Raw genomic sequence first — 26524 nt, forward strand, 5'->3', positions numbered from 1 at the left:
TAAATGGCCGACTCCTTATTCTGAAACTGTGACCCCTATTTCTTCCCAGCCATAGGAAACATCTTTCCAGCATCTACCCTTAAGAATTCTATATAATTTAATGAGATCACCTCTCATTCTTCTAAATTCTAGGGAATATTGGCCTAGTCAACTCAATCTGTCCTCACAGGACAATCCCGTCATTCCAGGATAATCTTGTCATCCCGGGAATTAGTCCAAAGAACATTTATAGCACCCCCTCTAAGCAAGTATATCCTTCTTTAGATAAGGAGACCAAAAATGTACACAGCATTCGAATTGTGGGCTCACCAAAACCCTATACAGTTGCAGTACGACCTCTTCACTCTTACACGCCAATGCAATTTATTTTGTAATAATTGCTAACTTTACCAGCTGCTTTCCAAATTGCTTGCTATACCAGCATGTTTGCTTTCTGTGAATAGTATACAATGACACCTGGGTTCCTATAAAGACTAACATTTCATTGTCTCTCATCATTTAAAGAATATTCTGCTTTTCAATTTTTCCTTCCAAAGTGGATAACTTTATACTTCCCCATATTATATTCCATTTGTCATGTTCTTGCCCACTCATTTGAGCTGCCTAAATTCTTTTACAACCTCTTTACATCCTCCTCGCAGCTACTTTCCTATCTAATTTTGTATCATCAACAAACTTAGATACGTTAGGCTCAGCACCCTCATCTAAGTCCTTGACATAGATTGGAAATAGCTGAGGCCCAAGCACCAATCTTTGCAGTACCCTGCTAGTTACAGCTTGCCACCCAAAAATTACCCACTTATTCCTACAGCCTGTTTTCTGTCCGTTAACCGATACGCAGTCTATGCTAATACATTACCCCCAATTGATGAGTCCCAATTTTATGTGATAGCCTCTTGTGTAGCACCTTATTGAATGCTTTTTGAAAATTCAAATACATTATATCTAATGGTTCCTCCTTATCTACCCTGCTAGTTACAACCTCATAAAACCCTAACAGATTTGTCAAACATGATTTCTCTTTCATGAATGTGTTGACTCAGCCCAATAATATTCTGATTCTCTAAGTGACCTCTTGCTGCATCCCTAATAATAGATTCTAGCATTTTCCCTACGATTGATGTCAGGCTAACTGGCCTCTACTTTTTTCTCTCTTCTCCTTTCTAGAGTAGTGCGGTTACATTTTCTATATTCTGATCCATGGGAACTGTTCCAGGCTGTTGAGAATTCTGGAAGATTAAATCCAGTGCATCTGCTATCTCAGTCACTTCCTCTTTTAAAACTTTAGGATGAAGGGTTAAGTCCCATTAATTTGTCCAGTAATTTGGAGGATTGTGTACCGATCTGGGTGCCACATTATAGGAAGGATGTGAACACATTGGAGAGAGTGCAGAAGAGGTTTACAAGAATGGTTCCAAGGATGAGAAACTTCAGCTATGAAGGATAGATTGGAGAGGTTGGGACTGTTCTCCTTGGAGAGAAGAAGGCTCAGAGAAGATATAGACTCCCCATCAGTAGTTATACCTTTGGGCAGAACATTAAACAAGAAATTATTGTAGTTAGTAACAAAGGAAATGTAATAATTGGGAGGGAATTTAGCCTTCATATAGACTGGGACAATCAAATTGGCAAGAATAGTCTGGAAGATTCATTTATAGAATGTTTTTGTGATAGTTTCTTGGAGCAATATGTTGCAGTACAGGGATAAAGCAATCTTAGATGAAGTATTGTGTAATGAAGCAGGGTTAATTAGTAAAATCATAGTAAAAGATCCTCTGGGAGACGTGATCCATTGAATTCCATGTTAAGTTTGATTGTGACATACTCCAATCACAAACAAGAAAATTAAACTTAAACAAGGCCAATTACATAACTATGAGGAGAGCAGTGGTTATGGTTAATTGTGGGAATAGATATGGAGTAAATGAACAGTGGGAAACATTTAAAGGAACAATTCAAAATGCCCAACAAAAAAAATTCCATTGAGAAACAAAAACTCGGCAAGAAAGACCCATCCATGGCTCACTCAAGAAGTTCAGGATAGTATTAGATTAAAAGATGTAACTGGTAGGGTTGATAAAAGAGAACCAGTAGATGTAATATACCTGGATTTCCAAAAGACATTTGATAAGGTGCTGCACAAAAGGTTAATAGGCAAGATATGGCTTCATGGAGTTGGGGATGTTATGTTAGCATAGCTGGAGGATTGGTTAATGGATAGAAAACGGAGAGTAGGCATAAATGGAACTTTTTCAAGTTGGTAGGCAGTGAATAGTAGAGTGCCATAAGGATCAGTGCTGGGGCCTTAAATATTTACAATCTATATTAATGACTTAAATGAAGAGACAGAGTAATCCATCTAAGTTTGCTGATAATACCAAGCTAGGTGGGAACGTGAGGACACAGAGAGGCTGCAAAGGGATATGGACAGTGTAAGTGAGTGGCAACAAGATGGCAGATGGTGTATAATGTAGGGAAGTGTGAAGTTATTCTCTGTGGTTGTAAGAGTATTTTTTAAAAGATGTGAAACTTATAAGTGTTGATGTTCAAAGAGACATGTGTCTTCGTATAAGGAACACAGAAAGTTAGCAGGTGCAGCAAGCAATTAGGAAAGTAAATGACATAAAAACAAAAAAACTGCGGATGCTGGAAATCCAAAACAAAAACAGAATTACCTGGAAAAACTCATCAGGTCTGGTAGCATTGGCGGAGAAGAAAAGAGTTGACGTTTCGAGTCCTCATGACCCTTCAACAGAACTAGGTGAATCCAAGGAAAGGGTGAAATATAAGCTGGTTTAAGGTGTGTGTGTGTGTGTGTTTGTGTGTGTGTGTGTGTGTGTGTGTGTGTGTGTGTGTGGGGTGGGGGGGGGCGGTGGGGTTGGGTGGGGGGAGAGAAGTGGAGGGGGGTGGTGTGGTTGTAGGGACAAACAAGCAGTGATAGAAGCAGATCATCAAAAGATGTCACAGACAACAGAACAAAAGAACACAGAGGTGTTAAAGTTGGTGATATTATCTAAACGAATGTGCTAATTAAGAATGGATGGTAGGGCACTCAAGGTATAGCTCTAGTGGGGGTGGGGAGAGCATAAAAGATTTAAAAATGTTTAAAAATAATGGAAATAGGTGGGAAAAGAAAAATCTATATAAATTATTGGAAAAAACAAAAGGAAGGGGGAAGAAACAGAAAGGGGGTGGGGATGGAGGAGGGAGCTCAAGACCTAAAGTTGTTTAATTCAATATTCAGTCCAGAAGGCTGTAAAGTGCCTAATCGGAAGATGAGATGTTGTTCCTCCAGTTTGCGTTGGGCTTCACTGGAACAATGCAGCAAGCCAAGGACAGACATGTGGGCAAGAGAGCAGGGTGGATTGTTAAAATGGCAAGCGACAGGGAGGTTTGGGTCATTCTTGCGGACAGACCGCAGGTGTTCTGCAAAGCGGTCGCCCAGTTTACGTTTGGTCTCTCCAATGTAGAGGAGACCACATTGGGAGCAACGAATGCAGTAGACTAAGTTGGGGCCTCCGCCCCCACCCCATCTTCCAATCCCAGCCCCAGCCGTGTATTCACCCCTCCGTCCCCACCCCATCTTCCAATCCCAGCCCCAGCCATGTATTCACCCCTCCGTCCCCACCTCATCTTCCAATCCCAGCCCCAGCCGTGTATTCACCCCTCTGTCCCCACCCCATCTTCCAATCCCAGCCCCAGCCATGTATTCACTCCTGATAGTCGCCCAACCTCGGACGCCCCGCTTCTACCTCCTACCCAAAATCCACAAACAGAACTGTCCCGGTAGACCAATCGTGTCAGCTTGCTCCTGCCCCACAGAACTCATTTCTCGTTATCTTGACTCCCTTCTCTCTCCCCTTGTCCAGTCCCTTCCCACCTACATCCGTGATTCCTCTGACACCTTACGTCACATCAACAATTTCCAGTTCCCTGGCCCCAACCGCTTCCTCTTCACCATGGACGTCCAATCCCTCTACACCTCCATCCCCCACCAGGATGGTCTGAGGGCCCTTAGCTTCTTCCTTGAACAGAGGCCCGAACAATCCCCATCCACCACTACTCTCCTCCGTCTGGCTGAACTTGTTCTCACGCTGAACAATTTCTCTTTCAACTGCTCTCACTTCCTCCAAATAAAAGGTGTGGCTATGGGTACCCGCATGGGCCCCAGCTATGCCTGTCTCTTTATGGGGTATGTGGAACATTCCTTGTTCCAGTCCTACTCCGGCCCCCTTCCACAACTCTTTCTCCGGTACATCGATGATTACTTCGGTGCTGCTTCACGCTCTCGTCGGGACTTGGAAAAATTTATTAATTTTGCTTCCAATCTCCACCCCTCCATCATTTTCACGTGGTCCATCTCTGACACTTCCCTTCCCTCCCTTGACATCTCTGTCTCAATCTCTGGTGATAGACTGTCCACCAATATCCATTACAAACCTACCGACTCCCACAGCTACCTCGACTACAGCTCCTCATACCCCGCTTCCTGTAAGGACTCCATCCCATTCTCTCAGTTCCTTCGCCTCCGTCACATCTGTTCCGATGATGCTACCTTCAAAAACAGTTCCTCTGACATGTCCTCCTTCTTCCTTAACCGAGGATTTCCACCCAATGGTCATTGACAGGGCCCTCAACCGTGTCCGGCCCATCTCCCACACATCCGCCCTCACGCCTTCTCCTCCCTCCCAGAAACATGATAGAGTCCCCCTTGTCCTCACTTATCACCCCACCAGCGTCCGCATTCAAAGGATCATCCTCCGCCATTTCCGCCAACTCCAGCATGATGCCACCACCAAACACATCTTCTCTTCACCCCCCCTGTCGGCATTCCGTAGGGATTGTTCCCTCTGGGACACCCTGGTCCACTCCTCCATCACCCCCTACTCCTCAACCCCCTACTATGGCACCACCTCATGCCCACGCAAAAGATGTAACACCTGCCCCTTTACTTCCTCTCTCCTCACCGTCCAAGGGCCTAAACACTCCTTTCAAATGAAGCAGCATTTCACTTGCATTTCCCTCAACTTAGTCTACTGCATTCGTTGCTCCCAATGTGGTCTCCTCTACCTTGGAGAGACCAAACGTAAACTGGGCGACCGCTTTGCAGAACACCTGCGGTCTGTCCGCAAGAATGACCCAAACCTCCCTGTCGCTTGCCATTTTAACACTCCACCCTGCTCTCTTGCCCACATGTCTGTCCTTGGCTTGCTGCATTGTTCCTGTGAAGCCCAACGCAAACTGGAGGAACAACATCTCATCTTCCGACTAGGCACTTCACAGCCTTCTGGACTGAATATTGAATTCAACAACTTTAGGTCTTGAGCTCCCTCCTCCATTCCCACCCCCTTTCTGTTTCTTCCCCCTTCCTTTTGTTTTTTCCAATAATTTATATAGATTTTTCTTTTCCCACCTATTTCCATTATTTTTAAACATTTTTAAATCTTTTATGCTCTCCCCACCCCCACTAGAGCTATACCTTGAGTGCCCTACCATCCATTCTTAATTAACACATTCGTTTAGATAATATCACCAACTTTAACACCTCTGTGTTCTTTTGTTCTGTTGTCTGTGACATCTTTTGATGATCTGCTTCTATCACTGCTTGTTTGTCTCTACAACCACACCACCCCCCTCCACTTCTCTCCCCCCACCCAAACCCCCCCGCCCCCACACACACACACACACCTTAAACCAGCTTATATTTCACCCTTTCCTTGGATTCACCTAGTTCTGTTGAAGGGTCATGAGGACTCGAAACGTCAACTCTTTTCTTCTCCGCCGATGCTGCCAGACCTGCTGAGTTTTTTCAAAGTAAATGACATGTTGGCCTTTATTGTAAGGGAATTGGAATACAGGAATAAATAAGTCTTTTAAGAATTGTACAGGGTTTTGGCGAGACCACATCTGGAATACTGTGTGCAGTTTAGGTCTCCACTTTTAACAGAAGATATATTTACATTGGAGGCAGTACAGCGAAGATTCAGTAAATTGTTCTCGAGGATGAGAGGATGAGTAAATTGGGCTTTTATTCCCTGGATTTCAGTGAAACCTACAAAATTCTGAAGGGGCTTGATAGGGTAGATGCTGAGAGATTGTTTCCACTGGTCGGGGAATCTAAAACACGGGGGCCCATTATCAGGATAAAGGGAAGATCATTTAGGACTGAGATGAGAGAAACTACTTCACTCAACGGGTGGTGAATCTTTTGAATTTTCTACCCCTGTGGGTTGTGGATGTTCCATTGTTGAATACACTTAAAACTGGGTTAGACAGATTTTGGTCTCTTGGAATCGAGAGAAATAGGAAGCGGGCAGGAGAGTGAAGTTGAAGCCCAAGATCAGCCATGATCATATTGAATGGCAGAACAGGCTCGATTGGCCATATCGTCTACTCCTGCCCCTATTTCTTATGTTCTTGTGTTGCCCTGTCTCTGTGTTTAATGACTCCATGTTCACTTTCATTAATCTTTTCCTATTTACATAATTGTAGAAGCTTTTACAATCTGTTTTTATGACTCTTGCTAGTTTATTCCCGCATTCTCTTTTTCTTGTCTTTATCAATTTCTTGATCATCCTTTGCTGAATTCTAACATACTCTCAACCCTCAGGCTTTTTGACAATATTATAAACCTTTTCCATTAATCTAATACAACCTTTAACTTCTCTTGTTAGCCACGGTAGGATCTTGTCCCATGGGGTTTTGATTCTTTAAGAGAATGTGCGTTCGTTGCAAATTATGAATTAACCCTTTAAATATTTGTCATTGCTTTTCTATCATCATATTTTTAAATCTAGTTCCCCAATCTACTTTAGCCAACTCACATCCCATATCTATTGTAGGTTGCTTTGATTAGATGTAGGACTGCAGTCTTGGACATAACTAAATCACTCTTAAATACAATATAAATTCTATATTATGATCACTATTCCCTAGAGATTCCTTTACCTCAAGGTTATTCATGAAGCCTTTCTCATTACACAATACCAAATCTAAAATAGACTATCCTAGTTGGTTCCTTGACATGCTGATCTAGAAAAGTTCCCTGAAGCTGAGTATATTTGCACATGGTTTTACATCACCAGCTGTTGTGTGAAAAGTTCCAGGAACCAGATGCCACCCATGAGCGGGTAAGGAAGACTAACTGAGAAAAGGGGAAAATAGAGGTGGGAGGAACTTTGATTCCGCCAGTAACTAATGTTAACCCACTGAAATTGCAGTGATAAATAATAATAATAATGGTAACACTCAGATTCACCTCATAACCAGTGTTAATACAAGAATTCACTGATCATCTATATGCAACTCTTAATAATTGGTGTAAGGCCTGAATATCCTACCTATAACAATTGGTAATCCTATTACTCACTGATCCAAAACTGTGCTCTTGTGCCTTCGACTAAGTCTTGTTCTCAGCACCATGAAGTTGTAGTGACAGGACACAATACTGGTACTGAGTGTTTGTGAGTATGGAAACTCCCGAACTAAGGTTATTTGCTGCTCTGTATTGTTTCATTACCCTGGAACTAGGGTGGGTCCTGCTGTGATTTGTGCCTCCTCATTAGTTTCAGGTTTATGAATCCAGGATGCATGGGGTTTGGGGGGCTGGGTTGAAATGCCTCTTTTGTAAATGCAGCGAAATGCAACACTTCATATCAAACTGTAATAACTTGCCATAGGAACTTGAAGGTATTTTATGTCATTGCACCAAGCAGCCAAAAATATGTCGCAGATGCAATCGCGAACCTGGCTTCTATCAGCCCACTTTCCAATGTTACTTGAAATGATAGAGAGAATGATTGAAAGAGAGGGACAATACAAGATATGAAGAGTGAGAATGAGAGAGCGCAAGAGTAAGGAAGCAAGAGAACTTTCATTTAGCCAGACCTTGCTTTCCACAACACAATGCACTGTATTCTAACACATTGCACATGTCTGTTTTGTTGCTGGAGAGGAAGGCCTTCATCTGATCTATCTAAGCAGGTTTCAAACTCATGTCCGTGAATTAAAGGGAGAGTTTAGCCACTCAAGTTCCATATCAGGAGAAGCACAGCAGTCTTTCCTCCCTGTCTAGGCCACGATTGGGCACACCTAACAGACTGAAAGGGCAGCAATTGGTCATGGCCCTGCAGCCACTTCCCTGTCAGGGGCAAAAAAACCTTCAATCACTCCGTGTTTGGGTTAGGTAGAAGAACAATATTGCAACAATATTGCAACACTGCAACATCAAAGAGACTGTTTCGAAAGCATCTCTCTCAGAATCATATGGAATTACTTTGAAGTGTCTGATTCTTGTTATGCAGCAAACTTGGAAGCTATTTTGTGTGCACCAAGGTCCCATAAACAGCAACAAGATTGGTAAATTGGTTTTGGTGATATTGATTCAGAGAATGATGTTGGCCTGGACATCTGGAGAACTCACTGCTACTTTCCAAATGTCACTGTGGCTCAGTGGGAAGCATTCTCGCCTCTGAGTCAGAAACCTTCAGACCCTTGAGCAAATTCAGGCTGACATTCCTAGTGCAGTGCTGAGGGAGTGCTACACTGGCAGAGGTGCTTTAAGATGAAGTGTTAAACTGGGGCCCTGTCTGCCCTCTCAGATAGATCTAAAAGGTCTTACAGTACAATTTCAACAAAGAGCAGGGGAGTTCTCCTTTGTGTCCTAGTGAATAGTTATCCCTCTATCAAAATCACTAAAACAGATTATCTGGTAATTATTATTCCTATTTGTGTGCTCTCGCTATACTGCCGCATTTCTGACATTATAACAGTAACTACACTTTTGAAGTATTTCAGTGGCTGTAAAACACTTCAGGATGTTCTGAGGTTGCGAAAAGTGCTACATAAATGCAAATCTTTATTTTTCTGTTTTTACTTTAACGCCTATCGGACTGTAAGCGTACTACTGATACTCTCAGTCTAGACCATGCAGTCAAGTCCTGAAGTGGAGCTGCAACCCACAAACTTCTGACTCAGAAACCACAGTGACAGCAACTGAGCCAAGCTGAGCCTACATTGTAAAGTGCCAACCAGATGTAACAGACCCTTTTTAATATGGTGTTGGCACATTTATTGTTGTTAGTGATGGGAGCAGTAAAATGCTGGCCTTGCCAGTGACGCCCACATCCCATAAATGAAAAAAGCATTGTCTTCAGCCTTTTGCATTTATGTTTCTCTCTGCCCAATTATGCAAATTGTGCTCAGTGAATAATTATCCGGTCTTTCTCTTTTCCTTTGTTTTCTCCAGCTTGCCCGGAGGGGACATTTGGCAAAAACTGCAGCTTCCTGTGCAAGTGTAAGAACGGAGCAACGTGCGATCCACTGACTGGGAAATGCCGCTGCCCTCCGGGAGTCAGTGGTGAGATGTGTGAGGATGGTAAGCTGGCTTTTATTTGATGGAATATTGTATTGTGATAAAATTAACCTCCGTTGTTGCACACAGGTCCATGGTGAGGCCAGGGTGAAGTGCCATACTGACCTTGTCTGGTTTTAATCTCCTCGAGGCGTCAACAGAAACCCCGAAGTGTTGCCAACTTTGGTTGGACGCATTTCTCGAGGTTTCATCATAGGCCCTCCTGTCTCAAATCATCCCGACCCCATACTCTCCTGCCATTGGTTCATCCTCTGGGCACCCATTTCTCACACCCAATTGGAGAGTGAACAGTCTCTGTGTTACCCAATTAGATTACTATTAACTGTCAGTCAAATAGCCACCTGCCCCACTTACAATGTTTTTATAACCGCAGCAATAAACTAAAGCGTTTCAAAGAAATGAAAAGAAAAAACACTTTTATTTAATGCCCTTACAATATTCTTCCTGGGTATTTCATAGCAGTGCCGAGGAGATTAATCTCCAATTCCTGGATACTCCAGGACAATTCTGGAGATTTGGAAACCCTTCATAAATACTGCTTTTCTCGTGTGTGCAGCCTTGTGTATGTGATGTTCGTGGTGTGTGTGTGTGTGTGTGCGTGCACGTGTGTGCGTTCACTTGTTTGTAATTCCACGCTGCTGCCTATGCACCCCATTCCCACACCCACCTTGAGCCCAGATGGTCTTCATGCGCCACCCCCTCCCCTCATTTCTCACACCTTCCATGTGCGGTTGATCATATGCGTGTTAAAATTTCCCAAATTTGCTTTAAAGTAAAACTGATTGATGCCCAGTACTGACTGCCTTCTCTTTTAGGCTGCCCCAAGGGATTGTATGGGAAAACCTGCAACAAGAAATGCAACTGTGCCAACAATGGACGCTGCCACCGCATCTATGGTGCCTGTCTCTGTGATCCCGGCCTCTATGGGCGCTTCTGCCACCTACGTAAGTCGGGAAGCTTAGCTCCTGCTGTTTGTTTGTTAGAAATTATGGGGTGGCAGGTTGCACAGGTACCTGCCATTCCTCTAGAGAGTGAGTACCCATTATGGCCAACCTTGCCTTCCAACTTGGTGGCGTGAGCACATATATCCATGCCCACACACTCACAAACACTCACACACTTGCATGCACACATACACACATACGTGTACACAAACACAAACTGAAACACACACTCGCACAGCCATACAGACAAGCAAACATGTACAGATGGACAAAAGCATAAATCACTACAGTATATCATCACAGTCCCTATTGCCCGTATACCAGGAATCAAGTAACTATGTTGCAGTTGGATGTTACTCAACCAGACAGGAACAATACCTTAAATGTTCACCCATGGACCCTTCCTGGTGACGACAAATACAAATCATGTTCCACGTCAATGAATTGTGCCTAATAACTGAACTATCTGATGCCCTTTGCCAGATGACAATGCCAATGCCTAGTGACTAGCAACACATTAAATAAAGGGCAGAGCTGTTGGTGCAACGTGTTGAGCAGGTGTTGGATTCCTCTTGGATTCCTCCTTGCAGATGCTGGAAATCTGAAACAAAAACAGAAAATGCTGGAAAAACTCAGCAGGCCTGACAGCATCTGTGGAGAGAGAAAAACAAAGTTCACATTTCGAGTCTGTGTGACCCTTCTTCAGGATCAGAGATTCAGGATTCCTCTCTACTGTGTTCCCTTCTGGTGGAGATTTGTGAAGCAGCTGTGTTGGGGGCCTCATATCCCAAGAGCACGATATGTCACATGTTGCAGGGAACGTGCAGAAAGTTGCCCATGTTTAAATGGACGAGAAATGTGATTTGGAAAATAACACACCTGCTCTATCATACTTGAACTTTCTAGTTTGTAAGTCACTTATTATCAGTGGTACCAGCATCTCGTTGTTTACTAGATACACCAAGTACTCTAGTGGCTTCTTTAGGTGAGGGTCAATTTGTTGCCAATTAATGGCTTGCCCGGTTCTGCAGGCTTATACCCACTGAAATCCAAACTCAATTCACAGGTAGATACGCTGGCCTGGACTTTCACTCCCGAGGCGGGCGCGTAGTTGGGAAATTTCCTTGAATGCCTCGAGTAATGGGATCTTCATTCTGGGCAATGGAGGCCAGTTGCATGCTGGAGTTGGGCATGCCGCCCTGGAAACAGTTCAGAGGCAGCCACAGGGACTGCCGAGTGCTGAGGCAGGCTAGCTAAAAGGCCCACCTTGGTGCTCTGGAACTTTGCCCCAGTTCTGCATCCAGTACTGGATGAGCAGAAATGTTCTCCAATTAAATATTAGGAAGACCAAAGCCATTAGCTCCCTTTTGTTGGTAACTTTCTGAGGCCGAACCAGACTGTGGCTCCCAGTAAAACAACAGCCTCACTTTTAAAATTCTGATACTTTTTTTTAGATCCTTCCATGGCCTTTCCCTTCCCTAGCTCTGCAATCCCCTTCAGGACATTTGAAAATTAGGCCCTCCAAATCTCACACCTCACAGCTCCCCACTCACTCCCAATACCCCATCAATTTTATCTCATGCCAACCCATGCCACCTCCAATATCCTCTCTTATCCTCCAAGTCAATTTATGCCCCCCTATCCACCACTCTTTACCCTTACACCCTCCATGCCAACTCAGCTAGTATCCACCATGGGCAGACCTCAGCAGCCATGCTGAGATGAAATAAAATAAAGTTCTAAGTAGCTATTACAAACTACACTATATAAAAAAACACTCTGACTGATAAGAGCCCATTCAATGCATTCAAATTCCCTTAAGTACTTGATCCCTTATAAATATTTATATTGACAGCCCCACATCAAAGTCAGGTAATCCGTTAATAACCTCTTGGAGCTGTCAATCAAACTGTGAACTTACAGCCCCCACTGTGATAGTGATAGGTTGTAGAAGCAGTCAAGTGGTAATAATACTATAATGATAGCCCTCGGGCTCATACCAACGGTTATTGAAATTACGAGTACTGATTTTTTTTTAACTCAGAGACACAACAGGCTGATATTGTTTCCTAATTTAAAGGGCAATGGATCTAAATAATTTGGCAGCTTGATAGTTCCACAGACCTTATCCAGCTTTTACGAGTATCCATGTCAATCTTAAAAACTGTAACTCACACCATGGGGGAAATGGACCTCACTCCAGCAAAATAGGGTCTAATTGTGTTTAACAATGAGTTCAAATGGCCCTGCTGGGTTTGGGCTTCCCCCATGTGTGAGTCACATCATGGCCCCTTTCCCCTACTGACAAAAATAGTATCTGTTGGAAATGGGGGCAGGACTTCGGGATCCGGGATCCGGCGCCATTTTGGTTAAGGCATAGCGTCTCCATATCTCCATGAAAATTGGGGCCCCTGTCTCCCTGGGGTGGCGACTGTAGCATAAATGGTTAATATTAAGTATGTAAATATATAGCCTACATCGTCAGTGACGTAAAATCACATGACCACAGAGCATGGAGAGAGATAGTTCTATGTAGAGCTTCGTGCTGAGTCTATATTGTACATTGTTAGTATATGTTCAATAAAAGGCAGAGTTCACCAACAGCCTTGCCTAGAGCAGTAAGTCCAGATTATGAACAACCCCATCTAAGACCTGCAGTGATGATAATAGATGGTGATGACAGAAAACACAATGAATGAAGCAAATACTGAAGAGCCCAGCAACTGGAAGAAGCAGCAAGAGAAATGACTGCAGGACAAGGACAGTGTGAGAAACTCTTCAACCAAACTCCAGAAATGGCTACAGTGAAGAGAAGCTATGGAGAAAATTCTACCTTTACCAGAGTGCTTTGGCCATGTGGAACCAGGGATCAAGCTGAGAAGTGGCTGAACTGGCGTTGCAAGTTTCCCAGGTACAGAACGGCTTCAGCACTAACAGAGAAGACTAGCAAGGGACAGTCAGTACCTTACTCTATGTCATAGGCAATTGATGCAATGGTCAGACAGGGCATAAAAGAAGACACGGCAACATATGAAGAAGTTATCAAAGCCTTTAATACCTACTTTAATTTTCAAAGGAGTACCATTATACAGAGGGCGAAGTTTAATAGGCGCACCCAAAGACCAAGGCAGAGTGTAGATTCCTTCAGTAACGATTTATACTGATTAACTGAGAATTGTGAATGTGGAGCCCTGAAAAGTGAATTAATTCGGGATCGCATTGTTGGTCAGTCTTAGAAGAGACTTTATCAGATTTTCTGTAATCAAGGAAAGATTAGACCCTATCAAAAGCTGTGCAGTTAACAAGGCAGGCAGAAGTCAGAAAGCAAAACCAGATTTTTATTTGAGGTGAGAAAGAAATCTTGTGGAGAAAAACACCTGATACAGTGCAGTTTGTAGCACATAGAAGTAACAGCTCACCTAAGCCAAAACAGGGAAAGAGTAAAAAGGGAGTGGAAGCCTCCGTTATTCAGTGTTCTCACTGTGGAGGGAAAAGGCTGCATCGGTGCGAAGAATACCCCACCAAAAATGCAGAGTGCCATTCCTGCAAGAAGAAAGGCAAGAAGTGCCTAACATAAAAATTAAAGGAGGAACAACTAAGGTTATGTACCATCCAAAAGTTGAAGAAGAAAAAGATAATGAAGTGCCATTCCTGGGAGAAATTACAGGATCAAATGGGAATATTAGAGCACAGATATTATGGTCAATGGACATAAAACAAACTTCAAATTATATACTGGAACAAGAGTTTCAATTCTTTCAGACACAGAACAGTGGTTGAAACCAGACTTCCTCCAGCTATTGACCATATGATTCCATGATCCAGGGTGCATGCAGTTGAAGGTCAAGGAGCTGTTAACTGCCAAACTCCAGTTCAAAGGAAGAGAAATCGCAGGGGTCAGAATTATATGGCCCTGTCGCAGTGGAGACGGGGCCATAAAATGTGACGAGCCATTCAAAACCTCCATTAACTTCAGTGGGACTGTAAAATCCTGCCGGCAGGAGGAGGTGTAAAATTCCATCCGGAAATTTTGTATGTGATCCATAATCAAAAATGTTCACTGTTAAGTTAAAACTCTTGTACAGATCTCCAACCCATCTACAAAGTTGATGATTTGGAACATGTTGAGCAAACCAGCCAGAATATTTCCCAGGAACAGCAGGTGAAAGAACTGGACAAATATGACCAAGACAAACAACAAAGAACAGCAGATGCATTGTCACGCATTCCTGTTAAGAAGCCTGAATAGGAGGACAGATTTTGTTGAGGATGTAGTCATATACCTCATTGACTACAAAATTCCTACCAGCAACACACAAAGATTGAATGAAATCCAACAGGCACCAAAAGCAGATGAAGAATATGCTAAAATTATAGGACACTGCAAATGTGGATGGCCAGAATATGTTCCAAACAATCTGAAACAATACTTTAAGCAACACATAATTCAGTGTCGTGGACGACTTGCTAATTTATGACAAGAAGTTGGTCATACCAAGAGTCCTCAGACCCTGATTCTTTAGAGAATACACCAGCAACACCTAAGCATTGCAAAGTGTTCTAGAGCACAAAATTCGGTCTGGTGGCCAAGAATCTCAAAATTACTAGAGGAAATGATTTCAAGCTGCATCACCTGTGCATGCCATCGCCAAGAGCAAAAAGAATCATTGATGGTATCCTCACTTCCATCCAGACCGTGAGAATGGCTCGGAATGGGTCTTTTTCAAGCTCAAAAGGAAGACATTTCTCATAGCTGTTGATTATTACTCCAGATGAGTTGAGATTAAATGTTTTCATGGTATAAACTCAGAAGCAGTCATTAATTCATTAAAATTAATTTTTTCCACACATGGCATTTCAGATCACGTCATTTCAGATAACGACCCAGAGCTTGCAAATGAGTGGTTCAAGAAATTTACAGAAGACTATGGATTTGTGCACACAACTAGTTCACCCACTAGTTCACCCAGGTGCCCAGAAGCCAAAGGAGAGGCTAAAAGAGGAGTAAGAATGGTAAAAGCTTTGTTGAAAAAGAATGATGATATCAACTTAGCACTGTTGACCACTCTTGTCCCACACCACTTCAAAATGGTTTGGCTCCATCAGAACCTTTGATGGGAAGAAGGCTACAGACTCAATACAACTTACTGTTCTTCCACATACAGTCTAAAAGCAACTGATATTCAGAAAGTAAGGGAGAAGGAAAATGATATTGTGAAAGTATACCAGAAATTACAACTGATATCACAGAGTGCATGATTTACCAGAACTCCAAACAAGTGAATCAGTCTGGGTTAGAGATCAGAATCGAGAAGACCAAGTACTGGGAAAGACACGAAGTCCAAGGTATTATCTTGTAGAGACTAAAAATGGAATAGTGAGAAGGAACAGAAGTGCACTGATCTCTACAAGAAGACCACCAATTAAATGGACTAACTACCGATATCATCAGGAAGACAACCTGAACAGAGAACCGATAGTCCCTGAGGATTCACATGCTACTGTACAGAGTTCAAGAGAGAACATGGAGGACTTGAATCCTATACAATCTCTGAGAGAGATGAGAACAAGGTCGGGGAGATTGGTGACATGCTTATTTTTGTGAACCTGATATGAAGGCAAAGACTTCAGGGGGAGATGTAAGATCATGTAAGTAATGTATTTATTGGAGTCAGCGGCTTGGGGGAGAGGTGTAGCATAAAGGGTTAATATTAAATATGTGGTGCACATCATCAGTGACGTAAGATCGCATGACAACAGAGCATGGATAGTTCTATGTAGAGCATCGTGCTGAGTCTGTATTGAACATAGTTAGTATATATTCAATAAAAGTTGGAGTTTACCAACAGACTTGCCTCCAGCTTTATTTGTAAGTCCAGATCATGAGCATACCCATCTAAGACCTACAACGTTAACAGAGATGTGGACTAAAACAATGTTCTTTCATTGCTGCAATCTGGATTCGGAATTCAGCCTTGTTTCTGAACAATCACTTTGACTTCTTACACCTTATTACTTCATTTTGCATCAAACAAACCCTTCATTTACTCAACAACAGCTGAAATCCCCTGGGGCCTAAATTGCCAGTTAGTTTTGGTTGTGTCTAGCTTCTTTGGCACCTGGCGAGTTTCCATTCTTGTAAAGTGTGGCTCGGGTTGGCAGGTCTGTTGCTAAATCGAAACTGGCTGTTGGCTGGGCCTTGAGATTGAAGAATGTAATGTTTATTGGAGTTTGCTGAGGGCTGTTTTACTGGGGTGAATATGGTTGCCAGCTGGTTTGGCAATGGTACAGAACATCCCAGACCAACAAGGCCCTCTTGTTCTGACAATGATAAAGCAATTACATTAGACAGTGGAGCCCACTGCAAAAGACAACAGATGAATGGCATCAGAGTAAAAGCTGAAGTTTATTGTAGCATCAAATGGAGATATTGCTTTTCTGTGGAGCTTCTCATGATCTTAGGACATCCCAATGTGCTTTACAACCAATGAAGTACTTTTGAAACATTGTCATTGTGATATAGGAAACGTAGCAGCTAAAGTACACGCAGCAAGCTGCCACAAACAGCGATGTGATAATGACCAGAGAGTCTGCTTTTAGTGATGTTGGTTGAGGGATAAATATTGGCCACCAATAGGACACCAGGAAAACTCCCAAGTTGGTTTTGAAATAGTGCTGTAGAATATTTTCCATTCGACTGTGAAGGCAGTTTAATATCTCACAGGAAAGATGGCACCTCTGACAGTGTGGCACTCCCTTAATACTACACCTGGAGTGTCAGCCTTGATTGTGTGCTCAAGTCTCTGGAAGGAAACCCACATTGTGGTGACTTTGGTATGGCAGAATTTATTTCCCATCCCTACTTGCCCAAAGTACATTAATAGTCAATGACATGGTGTGGGACTGGACTTACATGTAGGCCAGACTGGATAAGGATGGCAGGCCCCCTTCCTAAAGAACATTAGAGAGCCAGCATTCTGGCAAGTTACGTGTTTGCTTTTTGGCACCAAGTTTATTGAAATCAAGTTCATCACTAGACACACAATGGTAGTACTCATTTCGTGTTGGAAGCATTTTTCCTCTTGTTTTAATGACTTGGATTTAAATCTACTGATGGCACAAAGATAGATAGGAAAGTAAGTTGTGAAGAGGACATAAAGAGGCTACAAAAGGGTATAGATACATTAAGTGAGTGGGCAAAGTATAATGTAGGAAAATGTGACATTATTCATTTTGGCAGGAAGAATAAAAAAAATTAATATTATCTAAGTAGTGAGAGATTTCAGAGCTCTGAGATGCAGAGGGATCTGGGAGTCCTAGTGCATGAATCGTAAAAGGTTAGTATGCAGGTGCAGCAAGTAATTAGTAAAGTTAATAGAACATTATTGTTTATTGAGAGGGGAATTGAACACAAGAGCAGGGAGGCTATGCTTCAGTTATAAAGGGCAATGGTGAGATCACATCTGAAGTACAGTGTACAGTATTGGTCTCCTTATTTAAGGAAGGATGTAAATGCATTGGGAGCAGCTCAGAGAAGGTTGACTAGCCTAATATTTGGAATGGACAGGTTGTCTTATGAGGAAAGGCTGGACAGGTTAGGTTTACATCCGCTGGAGTTTAGAAGAGTAAGAGATAACTCGATTGAAACATATAAGAACCTGAGGAGACTTGACAGGATGGATGTGGAGAGGATGTTTCCTGTTGTGGGAGAATCTAGAACTAGGGGTTACTTTAAAAATAAGGGGTCACCCATTTAAGACAGAGATGAGGAGACATTTTTTCTCTCAGTGGGCCTTGAATCTTTGGAACTCTCTTCCTCAAAAGGTGATGGAAGCAGAGTCTTTGAATATTTTCAAGATAGAGATAGATATATCCTTGATAAGCAAGGGCGTGAAAGGCTATTGGGAGTAGGCAGGAATGTGGAGTTAAGGTTAAAAGCAGATCAGCCATGATCTTATTGAATGGTGGAGCTGGCTTGAAGGGCCTTGTGGCTTATTCTTGCTCCTAATTCGTATGTTCGTTTGTAATTGAAATTGCTTGTAATGTTTTTACTTGCATGAGCCCTTCATGAAGAACAAAGTGTCTGTTTTAACCACAAGACACTGCTAACCATTTCTTTGTTCTCCTCCTGCGCTCCACCAGCATGTCCAAAGTGGACACACGGGCCTGGCTGTTCGAATGAGTGCCGATGTGAACAGCGCAACACACTGGAATGCAACCGCAAAGATGGAAGCTGCACTTGCAAACCCGGTTATCATGGTGACACTTGCCATAAAGGTGAGTGTCTAATCATTGAGACGGTTATTTAAAAGTTTGAAGGTTAGTAAAGATGATCAAGCACTCCATGGAACACAATGGTACCTCCATTTGTAGGAACAAGCAATGTCGTTTGTGGAATGTGACTGCAAATGTGGAAAGATATTCTGGAATTCTTCCTACACATGGACATAACAGGGCAATGGGATTAGTGTTTCATTGCGCCAGCAAAGAGCTGCAGCTGACACAATGGAGTGAATAGCCTCCTCCAATGCTATAATTGTCCACAGTTCTAATTACCAGCTTAATATGTGGAGTAATATGGATTGAGTTGAAAATTGAAGACAGTTGATAACATATGACATATCATATTTTCTTGTCCTTTGAAAACTTACTTTATTTCAAAAAATACAGAATAAAAAATCTGAAATTGTTGCTCCAGTGACTGCTATCTGAGAACAATCGATGCCCATTCCAAAATGGCTGGAGCAGAGCACACGGAAACAGGAAGAGGCCATTCAGCATTTCAAACCTGTTCTCCTGTTCAATTAGATAATGGCTATTCTGCACCTCAACTCCGTTTACCTGCCTTTGCATGTTGTCCCTTGAAACCCTTACCTAATAAAAACCTATTGATCACATTCCAGAAAGCTTCAATTGTCTCAGCGTCTACAGCTTTTTGTGAGAGTGAGTTCTGGATTTTTACTATCCTTTGCGAAAAGAAGTTCTTTTTGGTCTTATTTCTGAATGGCCTAGCTCTAATTTTAAGATTATGCCTTCTTATGGACTCCTCCCCCAAAGGAAATAGTTTCTCCATATCTACCACATTGATTCCCTTAATTGTTTTAAATACTTCAATTAGATCATCCCTCAAACCTCTGAACTCAAGAGAACACAAGTTAAGTTTATGTCCTCAGTAAAATATAGCCAGTAAATTTATCCCCCTGCTCTCCCTCACTTTATTTTTATAATTCTATAAAAACATTTTCAACAAAACAGAACTTTGTATTAAAGCCTGAAATAATGATAGCTATCCAGCAGCTTGGCTAAGTCTCTTTTTTGGGGGAATATTTGAGAACAAGTTAGATGTCTGCCTAGATAATGTGGTAAAAGTCATCCAGTCCCCTCAGGAATGGGTGAATGTGTGACATCTTGGAGTTATTAAAGTTTCATCCCTTCTTTTCTCCTTTCCTCTTGTCCAAAGCTTGTGATCATGGCTTTTATGGAGTTGGATGCAACACCAAGTGTAGCTGCTCAGTTGGTGTTTTGTGTGACCATGTGACTGGCGAGTGCGAGATTCTATGTCCTAAGGGATATCACGGAAGGAACTGTAGTCAAGGTATGTTTAATTTTCCACTTTTTTAAAATAAAAAAATGAGAAATATAGATCAAGGTTCGTGACATCACCAAGTTTGAAAGGTGCTTCAAACAGCACAGAAGGAGGCCAGTCAACCCAATGTGCCTGTGGCAGCTCTTTGAAAGAGCATTCCAACAGTTCCACTCTCCTGTCCCCTCCCCTTAGCTATGTAAGTTTTTCTTTTTCAAGTCTATATCTAATTCCCTTTGTAAAAGTTACTTTTGAATATGTTCCACCATCTTTTCAGACAGGGCTTTCCGGATTATAACAACTCATTGCGTAAGTAAATTGCTTCTCATCTCCTCCCCATTTCCTTTGCCAGTGGAAGAGAACATGAGATATAGAAAGTAGTGACTGGGTGACACGATGCTTGGGTTTTGAAAGCCAGCAGATTGCAGGTACAAAGGACGTTTCTGAGGGGTTGAGAAAGAATGGACTAGAGCAGGAGATGGAGCGAGTAACCTTGATTCCGAGAACAAAGATGAAAAGAGAACAAAGGACAGAGGGATTTGCAACTTAGGAGGAACAAAGAAGAGTTCAAAGGAGCTATGATTATTATTTTGTAATAGAATCAAAAGAAGCAAAGAAGATATTTGCTGTGAAATCTGTTTGAAAATTCTCATCCTGCTTCCTAGCAGGAATGAGGCAACTCTATAAAACAGTGTTAAATCTCCCCTACAGAGAGGCTGATGGAGGACACAGTCATGTTACTATGTCATAGGTCACTTTGAATATGTTCACGCTATCATCCCAAATACTAAATGAAGAAAACCTACCAAAATGTATTTAGGGTGATACTGTGTTAAAAGAAGACTGAAAGAACTTGCATTAATATATATCGCTATTTACAACCTCAGGATGTTCCAAGGTGCTTCACAGCCAATTAACTACTTTTCAAGGATAGTCACTGTTGGAATGTTGGAAGCGCGGGAGCCATTTTGTAGTCAGCGAGCTCCAGTGCACTAACAGCAATGAGGTAATGGCCAAATAATCTGTTTTAGACAATGGCAAAGAGATAAATGTTAGCCTGGATACTGGGAAAATTCCTCTGTTCTGGGACTTCTTTTATTTACCTGAAAGAGCAGTGAAGGGCTCGGCTTAGCATCTCATCTGAAAGTGGCACCTCTGAGAGTGCAGCGGTCCCTCAGCACTGCACTGAATTATCAACATAGAGATGTGTTCAAGTTTCTGCAGTGGTCTCAAACCTGCAACTTTCTGACTCAGAGGTTCAACTTGCTAATAGTGATCCAGCATTGCACCCAGTGGAATAGCCTGTTCACTTGGTGAACAAGCCAGAGAATCAGGGCTCCAGTGCTGTAGCTTTACCCCCGACCTGCACTCCCACTGTGAAATTGGGAATCACCAATTCACCCCTATCGTGACCAGAGGAATTCTTACTACATTGCTGGGAAGCTTTACTCTGCATTAATACAAAGCTATACCTGGCCTTGCTGACAGTGATTGATGCTGACAGTGGGCGTTGATTTCCCAAGTGGCTTTAAGGGCTTGGAGTTTTGCATCAATGCTCACGCAGTGCGGTTTGCAATAAGATTCAAATAATAATAGATATAGTGTAAACTTGAGCTATAGACTTGTTGTTAGATTCCCCTGGGCTGCATTGTGTACAGATGGGAATGATTTACTATTAGGCAAGTCAGTATACTGACAGCACAGAGAAGTAATATCTCAAGATAAAATTAACAGAATAATTCAAGCAGACATGACCTTCCTAACAGCCACCCCCTTACAGACATCAGTGGAAAGGCCCATAAAGAATCAGTGGGCTGAATTTTTTGGCTGGCGGGGAGGGGGGTGGGGGTGGCGGAATGGGCGCAGGCAGGCGTGGACCTGATTGCCGCCCACGATCGGGTCTGCACCGCCATTTTTCGCGGGCGGACCAATTAAGGCCCACCCAGCTTAATTCATGACTCCTGTGCAAAGCGGGAGTGGGTGGGCGGCGGTGGGCGTGCTCAGCCCCCTGGGTCCAATGGCGACCCGGCGGCCTGTATAAAGGAAGGCCTGGCAGCCTTGAAAAGGCTGCTCACAATGGCTGGGCAAAGGGCTCTGCAGAGGGGCAATGGAGGTGACGCAAGTGCGGAGGCTATGCCATCGGGGCGGGCCAGGCTAGAGTGTAGGGCCAGTGTGCCCCTCATTTTTCTGATGACTGCCTTGCTGCCCTCCTCGAGGAGGTGGCAACACAGCAGGAGCTGAGATGCACCCCCCCCCCCCCCCAATGATGAAATGTGCCTAGGAGGAGGTGGTGGAGGTGGTGAGCTCCTGCGACGTGGTGGCTCCAGTGTCACAAGCGCTTCAATGGCGCTCTGAAAGAGTGAGGACAATGTTGCCATTGGTCATGTAACCCAGTAGGTAGGCTTTTTCTCCTGGTGCCCCCACCCCACCCCCCCACCAACCTACCCCCACCTACCCCCATCTCCCCCCACCAAGTCTGAGTGTAGTGACTGCATTGAATCATTGACGGCATGTGTCCTTCGCTGGGTGGGCCAGCAGATATTGCCCATGGCAAGGTCAGCCTGAGAGGGTGATGGTGAAGAGATGGGATCTGCGCTCGCAGCGTGTGGTACACTGAGACCCACATGACTGTTTTGGGGGCAACCTGGAGGAGCTGCACCTAGGTGCTGTGCTTGAATTGCAGGACATGTCCAAGTCAGGGTGATGAGATGCTGGGAGGAGAGCTTCAAGGTGGTGTGGCAACGAACCTTCTGCTGCCCTCTGTGCTCCACGTGCTTGCGCCTCCTGTGGCCAAGGGGGGTGGGGGGGTGGGAACAGGCCTAGCACCTTTGTATGTGTTCGGCATCAGCAGGGTGAGGAGGCACTGGAGCCCTGATATGTCCCAGTCTGATTGGAGTGGGCCGTGCGCAAAGGGAGTCCAAGTACAATTTGCACAAATCAATGCTCTTCTCTCATTTTCAGGACACGAATGCTCATAACACGGCAGAGCGGGTGAGGACTGGCGGTGGCCAGGCACAGTTAGCCATTCTCAGCCGGTTTGAGCAGCAGGCCCTGGATTTGGAGAAGCGCCATGCACCCAGGTCCACTGGTGTCAGTGAGGCTGGGGTGCCACGTCCAAGTATGTTTGGCCAGCAGTGAGGTCAGCTTTGTTCTCCCAACAGCCATAGCAGTGCTGAATGTTCAGTGATTGAAGTTTGCAATATGGCTTGACCATTGCTTATGGAAGGATGAGCGCATACTGATCTGGGGGGACAGGGATGCACTTTGTCATTGTCTCCGTGTTAACTGATCCAATGTCCTTGTTCTTCCTTTCAACATCAGCGGATCAGGGCTGGGAGGAGGAGCAGCAGAGGCCCCCTCTCACACCTCAGGGCCCTGAAGTCTCACCAGCATCACGCCATCTCTGCCAGGCTGGCACCAGCGCAGATCCTAGCACCTTGGTGGGAGTTAGAACATTGGCTAGTGTCCCGGGGCACAGCGGTGAGGGCACTTCACACTCACTGGAAGAGCTGGCAGAGACAGAGAGTGCCCATGGCACCAGCAGCCAGAGGACTGCAGGGGACCAGGCACATGCTCAGTCGGTGCCTGATGATGTGCCTCTGGAGTCGTTCGTGACGCAGCAGGGGCATGAAATGTGGCCGGGTGTGTGGGAGCATCTGGGGGAGATACATGAGGCTATGCTTGGCTTGGTCTCCATGGTGGAGGAGTTTACACAGACGATCACCGAAGCAATTAGCCATATGTTTGAGCGATCTACGTCCTCCATGGAGAGTGGCAACTCTCGTGGAGAGGTTCCTCCAGGAGACCCATCAGGGTTTCCTGGGGATGCGCTCGGACTAGCAAGTCCTCACATCGGCATTCACCTCAGCTGATCAGTGCCAGTGTGGGAGATGGTCTGGGCACCAAGTTTCCCACCTCGGTGCCCATCCATCCACGGTGAGCAGGGAGGTCCAAAGTGACCTCACTTCAGCGCAGCAGCTTCTTGTCGACTCTGCGGGCATCTCTCAGGGCGCTCCGGATGAGGGCAGCGGCTCCTCTGCCCCTCTGCCAATGATCGTAGCATCCAGTGAGGCTGCGACGACTAGGGAGATGCCAGCTGTGGAACTGGCAGCTCCCTCCCAGGCGGGGCCAGCACAGGCTCCATGGGCCAGAGGACGACCGCCAAGGTCATCGAGGCCAACAGGACATCAGAGTCAGCAGCTGTCTCAGATGCCACTCCCAGCGATGGGGCAGCACCAAGACGTAGCACCTGGAAATGTAAGCACAAGGCACCTTAGGTACACCACAGGTTTATCATTGGTGATTTTGTGTTGGCCCAAGATGAAGTCTTTATGATTTGCTTTGAATTGGAACACCCTTGTCATTTTTTTGACATAAGTTTCTTTGCCTGTGATATTAAATTCAGACACGTGACCATGGCTGAGGGTGCCTCTTTTCTTCTGCATGTGCATGGTTTCCAAAAATATTATGAGTGCTTTGTGGGACATTCAGCTTTATTAACAGTTACTGTTCCTAACCTGGCAGATTTGGCACTTAGGTATCGCGTATTTAGCCTACTGTCCAGGCTTATCCTGGAGATCCATATGTGGTGTACTAGCTGAAGGTTCATTGGATTAAAGCCTCCCGGGTGTCCCTGCCTCCTTGGAGTATACCCGGGTCAGCATCGGCCCCCTCAGTATTTCCCTGTGTGTGCTCATCCTTGGACTCACTGTTGGATTCATCGTGTGCAGCAGCAGCCACTGTGTCAACTTATTCGTCGTCCACTATGTCCCCCCTTTCCAGCGCAAGATTGTGCAGAGCGCAGCATGCAACCACTACCACTGACACACGATCTGGGGAGTACTGGAGTGCGCCCCCCCGAACGGTCCAGGCATCAGAAGCGCATCTTGAGAAGACCGATGGTTCTCTGCACCATAGCCCTTGTGGAGACGTGGCTCCTATTGTACCGCTGCTCAACTTCTGTTCTTAGATGGCGGAGAGGTGTCATGAGCCACCTTCTGAGGGGATAGCCCTTGTCACCCAGCAGCCATCCATCCAGCCGGGCTGGAGCACTGAAGAGCCCCGGCATCTGGGAGTGTCTGAGGATGTAGGTGTCATGGGAACTGCCTGGGTACCTTGCACAGACTTGCAGATTCTGCAGCTTGTGATCACACACTATCTGCACGTTTATGGAGTGGAATCCCTTCCTGTTGACGAAGGCACCGGGCTCACCTGCAGGCGCCTTGATGGCTACATGTGTGCAGTCGATTGCACCCTGGACGCGGGGGAAGCCAGCAATCACTGCGAAGCCTCTAGCCTAGCCAGAATTAAGTTCCCCTGCCAGTGGGAAATTAGAACAGGCAGTTTTACGGCTACTTATAAGTGCCATGTCTCCCCGGCAAGCTTGATTTCTTCCATGACTTTGAGGTCAGCAGAGGCTGCTTTCGCCTTCTTGGGTGCCGGTAGCACAAGCTGCGCCAAGGCTGCAAGGGGGGTTAGGTTGGAAGGGTGGAGTCTCAGACTGGACCTGGGAGGCAGGGTAAGGGAGAAAGGGAGGGAGGCTGTCCAGATGCCCTTGTAATAATTATGCCTGGACCTTCATGCCCATGAGATAACAGCGGGGAGGGCGACTCCCTGCCCACCCCCGCCACGAGATTCACCATGCTCTGCCTGGATGCAGAAATAGTAAACTTAAGGTGCAAGATAGCGCGTGTCCAGCTGTCCCACTCCCCCCCCGCCACCCCACAAACGGGAATCACTCGAGCTTCCACACCCAGCACTGAACTTAGAATTCAGAGAGGAAGGTTCCTCCCCAATATTCTGAAGGAACATTTTGTTGGGCATATTTCTTGTAAGGGGAAAGGGAAATTCTGCTCAATATCTTCAGCTAAATGTACAAAAGAAAGAAGGAATTTTGATTTTTAGTGCACCGTTTAGAATCACTTAACGTCCTAAAGTCCTCTACAACCAGTGAAACACCAGTATAGTGTAGTCATTGTTGCAATATAGGAAACATGGCAATTAATTTGCACACAGCAAGGTCCCACAAATAGCAATGAGATAATGACTAGATAATCTGTAGTTAGTTGAGGGTTGGACAGGAGACCAGCTAGAACATCCCTGCTGTTCCTTGAGTTATGCCAGGGATAATTAATGTCCACCTGAGAGAGCAGATGGGGCCTCAGTTTAATATCTCATTCGAATGATGGCACCCCTGACAGTGCCACTCTTGCTCAGTACTAACTGGAGTGTCAGCCTAGGTGATGTGGTCAAGTCTGGAGTGGGCCTTGAACCCACAACTTTCTGATTCAGAGGTGAGACTGCTATCCACTAAGGCTAGGCTAACACCTTAAAAGAAGAGAGGAAAACTGGAGGGAAAAGAATAAACAAGTAACTGCATTGTTAAAAGGAGCCTTCACGATACATCTACTTGGGAGAATAAGGGTAAATGGCCTCTGAGTCACCTGCATGTATTCACCAAGCTATGATTTTGTGGCAACACCATTTTTTCCACCTTGTATCTAGGTGCATGAGGGATACTGTATTGTGGATGCTGGACCAATAATCCAGAAGTTCAAATCGCATTATGGTGGATTGAGAATTTTAATTCAGTCTTTTAAAAGAATCTGGAAATGAAAAAGTACC

General features: G+C 44.5%; 1 protein-coding gene across 1 annotated transcript in view; it reads left to right on the plus strand.

The window, feature by feature from the left end:
- Positions 1 to 26524, plus strand: part of megf6a (multiple EGF-like-domains 6a) — a 221628-nt gene that overhangs the window by 129598 nt on the left and 65506 nt on the right. The window contains exons 11-14 of the mRNA XM_041206995.1: positions 9248 to 9376; positions 10189 to 10317; positions 18460 to 18594; positions 19778 to 19912. Coding sequence (XP_041062929.1) covers positions 9248 to 9376; positions 10189 to 10317; positions 18460 to 18594; positions 19778 to 19912 — 528 coding nt within the window. The remainder of the gene's footprint in view (positions 1 to 9247; positions 9377 to 10188; positions 10318 to 18459; positions 18595 to 19777; positions 19913 to 26524) is intronic.

Source organism: Carcharodon carcharias, chromosome 15 (genome assembly GCF_017639515.1).
Source record: "Carcharodon carcharias isolate sCarCar2 chromosome 15, sCarCar2.pri, whole genome shotgun sequence".
In the NCBI taxonomy this organism is placed as follows: Eukaryota; Metazoa; Chordata; class Chondrichthyes; order Lamniformes; family Lamnidae; genus Carcharodon; species Carcharodon carcharias.